The sequence below is a fragment of the Macrotis lagotis genome, chromosome 4 (assembly GCF_037893015.1).
Source record: "Macrotis lagotis isolate mMagLag1 chromosome 4, bilby.v1.9.chrom.fasta, whole genome shotgun sequence".
Classification (NCBI taxonomy): Eukaryota; Metazoa; Chordata; class Mammalia; order Peramelemorphia; family Peramelidae; genus Macrotis; species Macrotis lagotis.
In genome coordinates, this window is record NC_133661.1 from 199,798,715 (window position 1) to 199,815,771 (window position 17,057).

Here is a 17,057-nt window from a genome sequence, read left to right on the forward strand (position 1 = left end):
ATGATTGGATTCTCTTGACATTAACTGAAAAAAATTAGTTTAGCAAGTTCTTTCCTTCAGTATTGAATAATCATCCTTCTCCCACACCACCCAATAGCTTCTGGTTCAATCACAGCAGACTACCTATACTTACTGCAGTCTTTTTGAATGTGGTTGATTTCATAGGTGACCCTCATCAATCATAACAATTAATGAAACTTTCCATTTTCACACTAGCCATAGATTGTTTACAATGAAGTTAAACTAACCCCAGGAGCAGTAACTGCTCATTTGGTGAATGCCCTAGCCCAACAATACTCTGAAACAGTAGAATAAATTTATGAATTACTGACTTCTTCCCTACCTTCCCCCCATTCCCTAGAAAAATACTTATTTATTAATTCATTTAAAAATATTAACAAATGCACAAATAAAGGTGGTGTTCTGAAAGTCAAGTTTCATTTATAAAAACATGCTAATCCTTTGTGGGGTAAGTGTTTCACCTACCTCTGAGATTGACTTACTAAAGGTCAATGAGCTTTTCTCAAGGATCTAGAGAAAAGTTCTGGGGCTTATATTGTCAGTACAATACATTCTGAAACAGGAGCATCTGGAGGATCTTGCTGTCTATCTTATAGAGAATCTTATTCCATTTAGATTCAGTGAAGCTCATCCTGCATGAAAGGGGAAAATCCTTTGGCAAAAATACATTTTCCTGTTTTATGCTTCACTTAATATTGATAGGGGATCTCTGAGCAAAATTATATCTCTGGATATATGATCTTAACATATGCTAGAATGAGAGTAACCTGATAGAGAGAACCTATAAGGGAGTAACTTGATAGAGAGAACCTATAAGGCTACATTTTTGTCTACCAAGTTAAATGCCTTTTTTTTTTTGTAAAAAAAACTGGGAGTTTTTATTTTATATATTTTTCAGTTAGGACACTACAGAAATAGTCTGCTGAATAAAATAATTTGTAACAACATGATGATTTTTTTCCTCATACTTGTCATGATCACTTTATGAAGTCATTCTCATAAAGATTTTATAGAAATGAGAAAATAAGCATATGAGTTAGAATTAGGGAATATCCTCTTGACTGTATTTTTCCTACCATTTGATATCTTCCCACTTTTAAGTATATTGAAAATTGATCTCTTGATGCCTTCAAAATTCTATTGCCTGCAGCACAACTATCTTGGTCTAGCCCAAATGTGTTTCTCAGAATCATTCTCTTAAATATTATTCTTTCCTATATAGCACATCATGGACTGATGTGAGAGGCCAAAGATATGTGATTATAGTTCTGTCATAAATAATAAAAATAGGTTTTCATAAAAACATTAGCAGATTTATTTCATTTTTCTACCCATTTATGATTTTTTTTGTTTTGTTTTAGTTTCACTGGTACTTGGGATGGTCTAACCTAGTTGAACTTCAGGCCAAACTTTCTGCAGTCACTTTTCTTTCTTGTTCTTGTTATGATCTAGGAATGCCCATAAGTCTACTACCATCCTCCTTAATGTTTTAAAGACTTTAAAAAATTTTTATTTATTTGAGGCAATGGGATTGAGTGACTTGCCCAAGGTCATACAGCTAGGCAATTATTAAGTGTCTGAGTTTTGATTTGAACTCAGACCCTCCTGGCTCCAGGACTGGTGCTCTATTCACTGCGCCACCTAGCTGCCCCCATAATGTTTTATAAGTAAGTTTTTTTATTGAAAACTGATATTGCTATTGACTGCTCTCTTCTCTACTTAACAAAAAGTTGCAGTGTTTGCTGGCTGAGAATGTATCTGTATTCCTTTGGTTTCATTGTAATTACTGCTTTCTGTAACTTAAACCTCTGTAGAGTGTAGTGATAATCAGCAATGTCTTTTCCTGTATCCATTTTTTTATATCAGTATCTTAATTAGCTTGATCAAGTGAAAATGATTGTAGTTGCCTACATTGTTTTTCTATCGTCTTTTCTATTTTAGTATTGATTTTGATGTTTGCTCAAACTAATTATGGTCCAAGTACACAAAGATGACTGATTCAGAAATTACTTGCACATTTTAATGGGTTATTTTCCCATCAAGGTTTCACCTTATACTTTTTAGAAAAGAGATCATTCACTAAGAACTCCCCTAATGCATCATTCCCTATTCTCTCCTTCACTCTATTTTTTAATGAGGACATGACTCTTTTTTTGGTACAGACCCATCCCTTGATGTACATGAACCTTTGATCCCATCCCTTCCCTTCTCCTCTGGTAAATTATCACCACAGTTTATCTCTTCTGTCTTCCTAATCTTCATTCTCTCCTTTTTGCCTGCCCCCTGCTGTCTAAAAACATTTCCAGGCTATCACTTGACCCTCAAGCTATCCACAATCATTATCTCATCTCTCTTTTACAAGTAATCTCAGAGAAAAAGTTGCCTGCATTTATTGCCACCATTTCCTCTCACTTATCAACCCTTTTCAATTTGGTTTCTGTCCTCAACACTCCCACTTCCTTTGCTTTGGTCCAGCAGGGTCTTCTTACTGTTCCTCACATGTGACATGTCTTTGTAGAAGCTGTTTCCCATGCCTGAAATGTTCTCTTTCTTCACTAAAACCTTTTAGGAATTCCTTATTTCCTTTCAAACTAAACTTTAAAGATCCTTCCTCAGGACCCTTGTCTCCTCCCTCTAACTGCTAGTTCTCCAAATTACTATATCTTATAATTACTTTTTAATACTTATATGTGTACGGTTGTCTCTCCTGATAGAATGTGAGGATCAAATGAAAGAATAGACATAAAACACTTTATAAACCTTAAAATACTATATAGATGTTAGCTATTATTCTTTTAGAATGCAAGTTCCTTTAAAAGTTCTCCTGTTCTTGGAATTCTAGCTCCAAATACAACATCAAGCATGTAGTTGATGTTTATTAAATGCTTGTTCATTGATTGATTGACGGATTTACCATCTTTATTTTTTAGTGTTTCTCTTTCAACTCTCTTCTGGAAGATTATAGTCATTATGTATAGCTGAGAGTCTTTTGTGTAGTCCATAGTCTTTTGTTCTCTGTTTCTTAATCATGAATCATATTTTCAACTATCTTTTCCTCTGCTTATCTTTACATTAATTTGGAGGAGATTCCCAAATTGTCATAGATGTCCTCTATCACTTCATTCTTTGAACAAATATTGGGTCATGAGTTGTGTTTGTCCTTTTGCTTATGCTCATCATAAGGACTGCAACAGACATGACCAAGGATTCCATGAAGTCTTGTTATACTTCTTGCCTATGAATCAAATACATAACCACTCAAACAAATTTAACAACTCACAGGGAAAAAAGCAAATGGAGAAAGAAGGCCTTTTGCCTATATTGTCACATGTAGCTAGATAAGCAGTCACTTGAGTACCATCAATTCCTCCATCTTGAACAGACATTGTGAATGGGCCAAGAATTGAATATGTTGAATATGTTGAAGATAGCTAGTTGGATTGGTTCTGAGAAGTTGTGCTCAGCTTATAATGATCTCAAACTGTTCCCTGACATAACGCCATCATTCTTTTGGTTTTGCAGTACCACTAAAAGCAATAAAACATAACAGTTTCCAAAGACTCAAAACTACAGGTGACCTAAAAAGCAATCAGGGAATACATGTTGTGTGTAAACGTAGGTCACGATTTTTGCAAACAATGACTTCTGTTTTAAAAAAAAGTGACATAAAAGATATCATTCAGAAAATGACTCATTAGAAAAGGAGGTGGGTTAAGACAGTTAATACTCAGATTAATGAAGTGGCACTTGACTATCATTTTGAAAATTTTATTTTTTTTCTCATTATAGTCCCTGTTTTTATATTTTTTTAAAACTAGGACTTACTGAAATTTTTTCATAAGTTTTTGAATCAACTTTTTTGTATTTCATCTTTTTTATACTTTATCTAACAATATCTATTTGTGGACCAGTACAGTCATTGTCTCTCATTTACTTAGTTGTGAATACTGCCCCTCATTTAGAAGGGGTTCTGTTCATTAATTTTGTAGGATTATTAGACCTTATACCATTTAGGAGGTGCTAAATCTTAACTGGTAGAATCTTGTTATGGTGAATTGATCTGTTGTAGTAGCTCCTAAATTGTTGAGCAATTTATTGAAGTAGTTATTCTTGATTTACTTGCAGGATAATAAATTTAATACTTAACATAAGTGGAGATATAAAAACTAGGAAAATAAATCTACATACATTGAATTCTTTTTTTTTCAGCATGTGTGATATTTATTGTACCTTATAAAAACCAGAAATCTAAGATTAACCCTAGTTTTCTCAATGGTTAAAAGGTTTCAACTTTTATCCTACACCTTTTTTTAATTTATTTTTTTAATTCTCATTTTGTACAAATGTTTTTTTTACATTAATAAAATATTCTTGTTTATAAGTAAACAAAATACCCCCTCCCCCCATGAATATAGACTTGCTTAGGCGAAAAAAAGTAAAGGGGAGAGAAAAAAAAAGTAAAATTAAAAAAAAATAATAGTAATAGTTGTAGGTATGGCCAGGTGGCGCAATGGACGAAGCACCAGCCCTGGAGCCATGAGCACCTGCGCCTACATCCAGCCTCGGAAACCCAACAATCACCCAGCCATGTGACATGCAAGCCACCTGATACCCATTGCCCTGCAAAAACCAAAAAGAAGGGGAAAAAAAGACCCAAAATAAAATAGAATAGTAATAATAGTGGGTGGCAGACAGAGCATTGGCCCTTGAGCCAGGAGCATCCGGGTCCAAATCCAGCCTCAGACACACAAAGATCACCCTGCTATGTGGCCCCAGGTAGGCCACCCAGCCCCATTTGCCCTGCACCCTCCCCCAAATAATAATAACAAAAAATGTGCTTCAGTCTTTGTTCCAACACCAACAACTCTGTCGTGGGTGGATCATATTCTTTATGATAAGTCCATTGCAAAAGTTACTTCCATATTTTTCCAACGTTGCCATTGCTGATCGCAACTCCCTCCTTTCTTATTTCTCCACTACCATGTACTATATTTTCTCTCTCCTTTCACTCTGACTCTGCTGTAGGGTAGCTGAATGGCACAACAGAAAGATCCTTGGTCCTGGGGCCAAGAAGCCCTGAGCCCCCCATACCACCCCTTAGGCCCAGAATCCACCTGGCCCTATGGTACTGGACAAGCCTTCCAATCCCAGCCAGCCCCTTGCAAGAAGTAAAAAAGAAAATGTGTTATATCTGACCACTCTCCCCCCATGGTCCATCCTCTCCTCCTTTATTCACATCCCCACCCCTTCCCCCTGCTCCCCACTCCCTCTTACTCCAGATGCCTATATATGCTGTTTCCTCTCCTAGCCATCTCTGATGAGAGCAAAGGTTCCCTCATTCCCCCTTACCTGCCCCCTTCCATATCATTGCAATAGCTCATTGTAATAAAAAAAAAAATCTTATTATATGAAATATCTTGGACTATTCCCCCTCTCCTTTTTCTTTCTCCCATTCCATTTACCTTTTTTTCTATTGACTCCATTTTTACACCATATTTTATCTTCGAATTCAGCTTTCTCCTGTGCTTCAACTATAAAAGCTCTCTCTACCTGCTCTATTAACTGAGAAGGTTCATATGAGTATTATCAGTGTCATTTTTCTATGCAGGAATACATGCAGTTCATCCTCATTATGTCCCTCATATTTCCCCCCTCTCCTCCAATCTCCATGCTTCACCTGAATCCTGTATCTGAAGATCAAACCTTCTGTTCAGTTCTGGCCATTCCAAAAGGAACATTTGAAATTCCCCTGGCTCATTGAAAGTCCATCTTTTTCCCTGGAAGAGGGCATTCAGCCTTGCGGGGTAGTTCATTCTTGGTTGCATTCTAAGCTCTTTTGCCTTCTGGTATATTGTATTCCAAGCCCTACGAGCTTCCAATGTAGTTGCTGCTAAGTCCTGTGTGGTCCTGACTGCAGCTCCACGATATTTGAACTGTGTCCTTCTGGCTGCTTGTAATATTTTCTCTTTGACTTGGGAGTTCTGGAACTTGGCTATAATATTCCTAGGGGTTGGTTTTTTGGGATCTCTTTCTCTGGGGGATCGGTGGATTCTCTCCATTTCTATTTTGCCCTCTGCTTCTAGAATATCAGGGCAATTTTCCTGTAGTAATTCTTTGAAAATGATGTCAAGGCTCTTTTCCTGATCATGACTTTCAGGTATTCCAGTAATTTTTAAATTATCTTTCCTAAGTCTGTTTTCCATATCAGTTGTTTTTTTCCAATGAGATATTTCACATTTTCTTCTAATTTTTCTTTTTTTTTTTGTTTTGAAGTATTGATTCCTGATTTCTGTCAAATTCATCAATCTCCCTGAATTCTATTCTTTGTCTGAAGGCTTTGTTCTCCTCAGAGTTTTCTTATCTCTTTTTCCATCTGGCCAATTTTGCTTTTTAAAAGCGTTCTTCTCCTCAATAACTTTTTGAACTGTTCTATCCATTTGACCAAAGCTGGTTTTTAGCATGCTATTCTCTTCAGCATTTTTTTTGGATTTCCTTGACTAAGCTGCTGACTTCATTTTCATGTTTTTCCTGCATCTTTCTCCTTTCTTTTCCCAGTTTTTCTTCCAACATCCTCATTTGATTTTCAAAGTCTTTTTTGAGCTCTATCATAGCCTGAGCCCAATTTCTGTTTTTCTTGGAGTCTTTAGATGCAGGAGCTTGTGCTTCCTCATCTTCAGACTGAGTATTTTGGTCCTTCTTGGGCTCATTTGCAAAATATTTCTCAATAGTCTTCTTTTTGTTTCTCTGCTTGCTCATTTTCCCAGCCTGGGCCTGGTTTGGGGTGTTTCTTGAGCTTTTGGGACACTCCCACAAGGGTCTCAGTGTGTGAGGCTCTGTCCTCCCTCCTGGTCTGTGAATGACCATATGTGCCCCCCTCTGCCATGGGGCTGAGGTGGGGGGGGGCCCTGCTGTTCTGTGGGGGGGCCTAGACTGTGATCTGGATCTGAATGTGGTCAGAGCCCCAGAGTCCTGTTCCAGGGGCAGAGGACAGAGCTCAGCAGTCTCTCTTCACTCCCCTCCCTCAGCTCAATGGGCTCATGCCCTGGAAGCTCCTGCTTACCGCCTCCACCTGCTTCTGTTTCTGAATCAGGGCTGTGCTAGCCAAGCTGCTTGCTGTGTGCCCTGAGGGCTGGGCTCCATGTGCTTGCTCTGGCAGAGGTCCCCTGCTGTTCCCCCACTTTGTGCCTGGTGCTCCCCGGGGTGCAGCTCAGGAGACTCCCCTGCTGCTGTGAGCCGCGGCTCCCAGCACCCTGGGGCTGCCTCCGGGAGCCTGAAGTTCTTTCGCTCTGGCGGGCCACCCCTCCTACCCCGGGGAGCAGAGCCTTTCTGCTCTTTTCCAGGTTACCTTAAATAGGAGAACTGCCTCATTGGGTCCCTTTGTGGGTTCTGTCTCTCAGAAGTTTAGTTAGAGTCCTTAGCTGATGAGTTTTATCAGAGAGTGCCTAAGACTGGATCCCTTCTTTTCGCCATCTTGGCTCCGCCCCCCCCCCCCCACATTGAATTCTAAAAACATTTCAGATTTGATCTTTTCAGGAGAAAAATTGAATTATTGAACTTTTCAAAAAATTATTTTCATGTTTCTGAAATTTTATTTATCTTGCTTTGATATCTGAGATTTGATAGCAGCATGATTTATTTCAGCAACTTGAAATCCTTCATGAAATTCAGAGGAGGAAAGAAGAGAAAAGAGAAGAGAAAAAAAGGAAAGAAATGGCAAAGCAGGTACTAAAAATTACCTTTTCTATTAATAATTACTGGGACAGATAGTTTAGTAGATTTAAAATGATTTACCATTAATGAGGAGTTTCCATTTTGTTTTTGTTTATCACAGGTGATATGACATGTTTAATTTTAAAAAGGAACACAAATATGACTCCTTCCAACTTAAGATTTCTGATCCTATGACTGAATTGGAAGGGACCCTAGAGGTTCTCTATCCCACTATGCTATGTGTTATGAACAATCACATATCCAGGATCTCACAAATAGTTGTCTAGCTTTTGCTTGAAGACTTTTAGCTAGAGCAAACCCATTTCCTCTTTCTAGGCAGCCTGTACCAATTAGTTCTAACTGATAGGAAGTTTTTCTTTTTGTCAAACTCTAATTTGCATCTCTGTAATTCCCTTCCACTGCCTCATTAGTCATAGTTCTGCCCTCTGGAGTGAGGCAGAACTATTTCTAATTCCTCTTTCCCATAATAGTCCTTCAGATATTTGAAAACAACCATTATGTCCCTTATCAATCTACTCTTCTCCAAGCTAAACATCTCTAGTGCCTTTGATTGATCCCTATATACTATGGATCACCAAAAAATATATTTTTGGCTTTCCAAAAGTACAATATGGAGTAGTGGGAAGGCAATAGATTCAGAGCCAAGACCTGGTTCTAATGAGGGAGATAACAAATAAATATAAAGATATATAAAGCATAAATATAAAGTAAATACAAAGTCATTACATAGAAGGTATTTTGACAAGGAGGACATTAGCAGTGAAGGGGAGTAAGACAGATTTCATAAGTAGGTGGTGCTTTAGCTCCAATTTAAAAGAAGAGAGGGACTCTGCAGAGATAGGAAGGAAGGGAATTCTTGACATTTGAGACTGCCTTTCAAAGGTACAGAAAAAAGATGGAATATCATATATAAAAATCAGAGTGTAGGAGGGGTAGCTTCCTCATCGGTAAAATGAATATATAGTACATCTCCCAGTATTGTTGTTAGGCTAAAATGTAATAAAAAGCACTATATAAATGTTTATATTAATAAAAATAATAATTATTATTATGTCATTAATATTCAAAGATTGATTGGGACCAAGTTGTGCAGTCTTTAAAAGTTAAATAGAGAAGTTTGTATTTGATCCTGGAGGCAATAAGACACCATTGGAGTAGATTGAGTAGGAGAGTCATCAGATCTTTGTTTAAGGAAAATTGGCAGGAGTATGAAGATGTATTTATTACAGTAGTGAGAGAATGGAGACAAGAACACCAGTTAAAAAGTCATTTCAATAATTTAGTGATAAGGCCTTAACCAAGACCCTTCTATGAGTGTCAGAACAAATCAGAAATAGGAGATGTTGTTTAGATAGAAACAGCAAGATTTGGCAACTGATTGGATATATGGGTTGGAGGAGAATTGGTGTCCCAGATGGTATCTGGGCAATAGGAAGCATGATGGTACATTTAACAGAAATAGGAAGATTTGGGAAAAAAAGGAGTATTGAGGGCTATGGAGGAAGAGAATGAGTATTCAGTTTTTGACATGTTAAGTTTGATTTTTTTTAAATACTCAGTAGGTATTTGGTGATACAGGACTTAAGGGAAAAGACTAAGGATATATATATATATCTTATGAATAAAGGTTGCATTTAAAGCCATGGGAGTAAATAAGATTATTTAGAAAAAGGAAGAAGAGAAGAAAGCCTAGGACAGAACCTTGGGAAACTCCCATGGTTAGGATGTGATAAGGATAATGTTCCAGCCAAGGAAATTGAGAAGGAGCTGTCAGAAAGATAAGAGGTGAACCAGGAGAAAGAGTAATGTTATGAAAACTCAGAGAAGAGAGAAAATATACAGAAGAGGTTGAGTGTTGTGCAGCAGATTAGTGAAGTACAGTGAAGACTATGAAAAGATCATTGGATTAAACAGTTAAGGTTATTGATAATTTTAAGAAAGTAGTTTTATTTGAGTGATGAAGTTGGAATGAGAATGAAATTGTTAAGCCTATAAGTAAAACTTAAATATTCTACATTTTTAGAGAAATCTAATGTGTAATCAGTTGAAATATAGACATTTATTTCTAAGTGTGTTTTGATAAACATCCCTTGATTTTTAAATCAAGTATTTTGTTGTTTCCCTTTCTGGGGATAATATTTATTATTTTTTTTTTTGTTTTTGAGTTTAAGCAAACTGTATATAATTTCTATCAAAGATTAATTTGATGGGTTTTTTCCCCTAGGAACGTTTGGAAATTGCCAATTTAGCAAACCAAGATCATAACTCCAGGAAAGACCCAACTGGATACAAATCATCTGTCAATATAAATGGAGGTGCTTTAGACAATGTAGGCCATGTTAAACATCGTGCAAACTCCATAGGGAGATCAAAGTATGTACCTAGTACTTCTGGTGTGGGAGAATGTACATTGATTTATAGTGAACTTTTTTGAGAAACATTCAGGGGCTGACAGTGGATTATATAATTTATCATTTGGAGGGTTTCCTTATAATTTATTTTCCACTCTGTTCAGTGATGTATGAAAATGAATTACTGGTGTCATCAGTTTTTAGTATTCAAATGTAACCTATAATATAGGAAATTAAGGAAAATTCTACTTTGTAAATAATATTTTTTAAACCTATACTGACTCATTCCTATTAGAAAATTTCATTAAAGGCCACACTTTTAAGTGTCCTGATTATGTTTCTAATTCCAGTTTAGCTGACTCAAATATTGTAGAAGAAATTTTTTAAGTTATTTCTTGGTCTGAATGATCAGTATAAATTTCACAATATATAATTTTTCTTTTCTGACCTCTTGAACAATCAACATATATTTGGGAAATTTTACAGGATATATACAAGTAGCTCTTGATTTACAAGGACCCCTTTTATAAAAGTGACTGTCCCAGAAAAAAAGATTGACTTCTTCGTTAAGAGACCCAAAACTCTTCTTCCTATTTTCTTTCTGGATAACTTCAATGGCCTGGTTCAAGAAAAAGGAACAAAAAGTCTGTGTTCCATCTGGAGCTGCATTTTGATGAGAATAGTTCCTGGCTTCCTAGAATACAGAAGGAGTTTTATAAATCAAGTGTAGTTGTATGCCTAACAGGGAAAGAGTAATTTTCCCAAAGAAATAAAATATGGGAGAGAAATGTGTATTCCTCAAGGAGTTTTTCCCTTGAGAATTCCCAGTACTGGAGCTGTCCAACTAGAAATAAATGCTGCCTACAAAATGTAATTGGAAAATGTTTTAACAAAGGAAAGAAAAATTCAGCCCAACATAGATAATGTTAACTTGGAATTTTCTAAGTCAATATGTAGCTCAGCGGAGATCAGTTTCTAGTTATTTGTCCCTAACCCTATCAGTGGACTTGTCAGAATTGGAAGAACCTTAAAGAGATTTAAGCCTAACTCCTTCATTTTTGATGTGGGGAAACTGAAGCAGAAGAGGTTGAATGACTTCCCCAAGATCACATGACCTGCCTTACTCCCGTTTACTATGTCACATTGTCTGACCAGCGACACTGTAGGCAACTTCAGTAATGCTGAAGTATAATCTGCCTTGGAAGGGAGTCCTGAAAAAATGCCCAGTAATATTGTAGAATACCCCCAAAATGGTTTATCAGAACTAAGCCATCCAGACTTAGCTAGATAGCCTACAAGAGAAAGAGTATGCATGCAGTGATCCCCTCACTGGTGCTTGTCTCATCCTATATTCTTTGTGTATTTACATTCTCCTCAACTAAATTGTAATCTTCTGAGAGAGTGGTATCCATCAAAGTACTTATTGCAGTGACTTAAATGTAGATATTTAGCATTTGTTGAATAGAATTTTTAAAAAGGAGGGAACTCTCTTTCTCACTGAAGACTCATGTATGACACAGTATAGCAGTTAAAAATTATTCACACTTTCTCTGTTAACTAGTAATAAATACTAGGAAATACATTATATGTCTAGTCCTTTTCTTATTTTACTCTTTATCATTTTCCTTGCATTCCTAGATTTCTCTGCTTTACACAAATGTAATGAGACTTTTGTTTCCCATTCTTTCAACCAAACATGATGAGATCATCTGTTTTTGTAAGCTAATTATATCTTGAGTCCAGGAGTGGGGTGGGCAAGAAAATCTGTAGTCTTTTGGCCTTTTTTGCAGATTCATCTAAATAAATACAAACTACAAGAGAATTTAAGTCCTTTAAAAATAGGGATTATGTCATTCTTTTTATTTGTGCCCCTAGTACCTGGCATATATGGATACTTAGGAAATCCTGGTGAGTTTAAAAAAAATAATCAATATAATTTTCAAAAAATCAATTCAGTATTTATTAAGCAGGCACTGTGTGCTAGGCCTCTGGAGATTAAGTGCAGAGAATGAGCAAAACAGTGCCTGAGTTTAGTAAAATGGTTTGGATTTTTCTAGGATTTTATGGAACAACTTTATTTTCCTTTACTACTAAAGCAGTGATTATAATACAGTTATATAAAATGGTTCTACTGCCTAAAGTGTATCTTGTGGAACAGCTAGATGGCCCAGGAGATAGAGCACTGGCCTTGGAGTCAGGAGGACCTGAGTTCAAATGTGACCCCAGACACTTAATAATTACCTAGCTGTGTGGCCTTGGGCAAGTAACAACCCTATTGTCTTGCAAAAATTAAATAAACGAATAAAGTGTATTTTGTGCAATATTAGGCCCAGTGTTTTCTATTTTTTTATTTTTTATTTTTTTACTCAGTGTTTTCTAAAAACAAACAAAAATACTTGATATTTTAGGCAAGATCTCTGTTGGTGGTTTCCATAAACTGATTTGCTTTCTTGTGCAGATTTCCATTTTGTAGTTCATTATATTATAACATGTAGGGTCTGCTAAAAAAATAATAATAAACTGGGTTTAAACAATGGCAGACACAAGAAAGAGATAAACCTTGTATTGAGAATTAGAACAGGGGTGGCTAGGTGGCACAGTGGATAGAGCACAGGCCCTGGAGTCAGGAGTACCTGAGTTCAAATCTGACCTCAGACACTTAATAATTACCTAGTTTTGAGGCCTTGGGCAAGCCACTTAACCCCATTGCCTTGCAAAAACCTAAAAATAAAAAATAAAAGAAAAAGAATTAAAACAAAGAAGGGCTGCATATTAATTTTTATGTTTTGTGAAAAATACAATAACTTTTTTACATTGATTGTGTGATTGTCAGTGTTCACCATTACATGTTACATGACTAGGACTTTTTTACAGAAAATTATGACTTCTAATGAAAAAAGCTTCCTCAGATATAACAAGAACTAAGGGTCAGATAAGTCTGGGTTCTGACATTAGCCTTGTCACTCACTGACTGTAGCCTTATAGAAATGCCTTGATTTCTCTAAACTACTCCCTGTTTTTGGGTGTGTGTGTGTGTTTTGTTTATTTGTACATGGTTAAGCGAGCATATTAATTAAGTTGCTTTTTAAAAATCTTTGTACATGATAAGTATTTCCAAGTCTTTTTTTGTAAAATCACCTGTGCAACATGGATGAAATTTTGTGATTTCTTTTCCTGTGATGTTTTTATTATTCTTTTTTTTTAGGTTTTTGCAAGGCAATGGGGTTAAGTGGCTTGCCCAAGGCCACACAGCTAGGTAATTATTAAATGTCAGAGGCCAGATTTGAACTTAGATACTCCTGACTCTAGGGCCAATGCTCTATCCATTGCAACACTTAGCCACCCTGTTTTTATTATTCTTAACACTGAAATCACTACCTGACATTTTATGATCCTTTAGATTATAAAGTTAAAGCTTAATCAGTCTTATCATAGGGAGTTGATGTCTTTTTTCTGGAGTCTGAAGTCTAAGTTATCTAAGAAATGCTGGTAGGTCACATAAACTACTCCCTATTAACTCTGCCTTCTTGGCCTTCAAATATAATCTAAAGCACTTTGAAGTCCTTAGAAGCAAAAAAAGCTACATAAATGTGATTCCTGCCCTTACAGTACCCTGGGTTCAAAGGAGGGCTCAGAATGACCAGATTAGATTCTGAATAGCATGGTTGGGTGATACCAGATCCATCTCTCAGCTTCAGATTATTTATCTCTAAATTCGTGGTGATAATAGTTTTTTGTATAAGAATTTTAGATTTTTTGAATTTTGAATTCTTATAACTACATATTTATTTTTACTTATGTGTTTATTGAAAGGGGCTAGAGGACAGTAAGTACATTCAGTAACAGTGAGTTACTTATAACAAAGCTTTCTCTCTGAACTGGATTTGTTTCATTAATCTTTATTTAATAAGGATAATAATGTAGACTTGATTAACTCTTGCATATCTTGGCAAGGGCCCAATTACTTATCTGACCTTAAATTTGGAAGAGTAACTCAACATTCTCAAATTTGGTTTAGCTCTAAAAACCAGCCAAACTATAATAGGATTCTTGGGAGGGGAGTGAAGGAGGGGTGGTTGGGTAGATAAGTGGAATTTCTCCCTGAGATTATGTAAATAACAGTCATTAATATAATGCTAATGTAAATATTTTCCAAATGTGCATCCTATTTTAGAATTATAGAAGTCCTTCAGTTTTTGATCTCAGATCCTGGAGAATGGATGGAGGGTCTTAGGGATTTCAAAGCTATACATCTGAGCATACTTTCAGCCCTTTCACAGGATCAGGATTATAACAAAAATGTTAGTTAAAACTACATAGTACCTGCTGTTTCCCAGTTTGTGTCAACAGAGACCATATCGTTAAAATAGGTCATTCATGCAGTAAGGATTAAGCACTTACACTGTATGTAAGTGCTTCTGCAGGATCCAGGATCTAGAGTTTACGTGCGATATGTCCTCTACCTTCTTCAGAGCACAGGTGATAAGACAAATACACTTAACTCTACAGTCTTTGACACCATAAGTGCATTAGAAAGGTACAAAAAAAATGTTATGTTAAGTCTGAGGAAGGACAGGAAATCAGAAAAGGCTTATTGAAAGATATTTGTCACTCATCTACTGCAGTATAAGATAAATAATGAATGTAGGTAAGAGACAGGAGGAATAAAGAGAAAGGAATGGATATTAAAGAAATGTTATGAAGTAGAATTAACAGGACTTGCTAAATGAGATATGAAGAAGAAAGAGTAAAAAATTACACCAAAGTTTTAAACATAAGAATCTTGGGAATTGGTGTTTCCATACAAGATTAGTGAAGTTTAGAGGAAAGCCTGGATTTGGACATATTAAGTTTGAGGTGGTAGTATGATATTAGTGTAGAAGTCTTGCAGGCAGTTGAAAATGCAAGTATGATACTCAGAGAGGTGAGACCTGTAGCTTTAGATATAGAAGTCACTTTACATAAGGTGGTAATTAATGCTGTGGTGATTTGCTGAAGAGGGCAACTAAGTAGTGCAGTGGATAGAATGCTATGCCTGGAGGTAGGAAGACCTGAATTCAAATTCAACCCTAGAAAGTTCTGTGACCCTGGACAAGTCAGTTTTCTCATCTGTAAAATGAACTGGAGAAGGAGATGCAAATCACTAAGTTACCTTTGCCAAGAAAACCCCCAAATGGGCATAATGAAGAGCTAGATATAACTGAAACTATTGAATAACAATTTTGCTGATGATAACATAAAGAAGAGAAAGAGAGCCAAGAAAAATCTCTTGGTGAACACACACATTAAAGGATTTGAAGAAGATTAAAAGCTAGTGAAGGAGACAACTTATAGGGCAAATTCAAATAGATATGGATCCCTATGAGGTACATTGACTTAGAAAACTGAAAATTTTTCATTATCAAGGTTGTACTGAATTTTTATTTATTTTGTAAACATTTCCCAATTACACTTAAATCTGGTTCAATCTGTACTGAGCATTTTGCTAGCCTCAAGTCTGACTCCACTGGTGAAGATGATATCATCAAAATGCATAAAATTCATTTTGAAGTTTTTGTAATACATTTTAAAGATGTAATTTTTTAGGGGCGGCTAGGTGGCGTAGTGGATAAAGCACCGGCCTTGGAGTCAGGAGTACCTGGGTTCAAATCTGGTCTTAGACACTTAATAATTACCTAGCTGTGTGGCCTTGGGCAAGCCACTTAACCCCATTTGCCTTGCAAAAACCTAAAAAAAAAAATGTAAATTTTTTTGGTCAAAGTTAATACTAACAAATATAGAGTTACAGTAAAATATTCCTTATTATTGGTTGGTAAAGTGTTAGGGATATGCAGGGAAAATCTTTGCTCCATCTCCACCGTTGTCCTACATTTAGAGCCCTAGAAGACTCAGGAAAGGGTATGACATAGAACTCTGCTTCCTTTAGTGCTAAGAGAACTACAGGGCATGTCCTCACTTTGTTGAGTAGGTGATTTTCTTGAAGAGAATCCTTCATCAAGTACAATATGTTCTGGCATGTTGACTAGAAACTCATTCTGGTTACTTTATTTCATACCTTTTCTTACACTATTATAGAAAATTTGAAGAAATTAAATCCTTTTTTTTGAAATAATATATTGGAGAATAGGCACAAAGATGCTGTTACATAGTCATCCTTCATATTTTCAAATGGTTTTCATAGTGAAGTTAATTTTAGATTGACAGATAGATATAAAGACATTTGTGATTGTAGCTTTTTTTAAAAACAATACTTTGAACATAGCTTGTCAATGTTTCACTTAGTAGCTTTGGTTTCTGCTCCAGTATATGACCATACCTCATTGATGGGGACAGCTTAAGTCAGTCACATTTCCACAATTTATAAATCATCTTAATTCTTTGTACTACTTAGCTGGGGACAAATAGAAAATCAGATTCCAAATAAATGGGTTTTCCATGTTTAATGTTAAATTGAAGGAAAATCATTGTCCAAATTTATTTTTAAGGCGAGAACGTCAGTATTCTATATGTAGTAGTGAAGATTCTCCTGGCTCTTGTGAAATCCTGTATTTCAGTATGGGTAATCCTTATCAGCTCACGGTGCACAAAGGGAAATGTATTGGTGAGTAAACTGGCTACATCCATTTATTTTAAGGACCAAAAGTGGCCATAAAGAATGGTAGGATAATGATGATGAAAGACACAGATAGATAACCTTTTAAATTTTGCACAGTGTTTTAAATTCTTTATCTCATTTGACTCTCACAACATGAGGAAGGTACTGCTGGCATTAACCCCATAGCATTGTTTACATCTTAACAAGCCCTGTGGTCTTTTATGAAGAACTTGGGATTTGGTTCATAGTGTAATTTATGAGTTCTTGAAAAAGAGCTCTAGAAAATCAGAGTTAGATAAAAAGCCATTGGAATTCAATGGAGCTACTTGATCTGTGTCTTAAACCTAGCTAAATCACTC

The 17,057-nt window shown here is 36.1% G+C and overlaps 1 protein-coding gene across 3 annotated transcripts in view; it reads left to right on the top strand.

Annotated features, from left to right (window-relative positions):
- The window catches only part of EIF2AK4 (eukaryotic translation initiation factor 2 alpha kinase 4), a 106,752-nt gene that overhangs the window by 20,455 nt on the left and 69,240 nt on the right, over nt 1–17,057 (top strand). For all 3 annotated transcript variants that reach the window (XM_074235084.1, XM_074235085.1, XM_074235086.1), the window contains 3 exons: nt 7,663–7,743; nt 9,977–10,125; nt 16,589–16,704. In XM_074235084.1, coding sequence (XP_074091185.1) covers nt 7,663–7,743; nt 9,977–10,125; nt 16,589–16,704 — 346 coding nt within the window. The remainder of the gene's footprint in view (nt 1–7,662; nt 7,744–9,976; nt 10,126–16,588; nt 16,705–17,057) is intronic.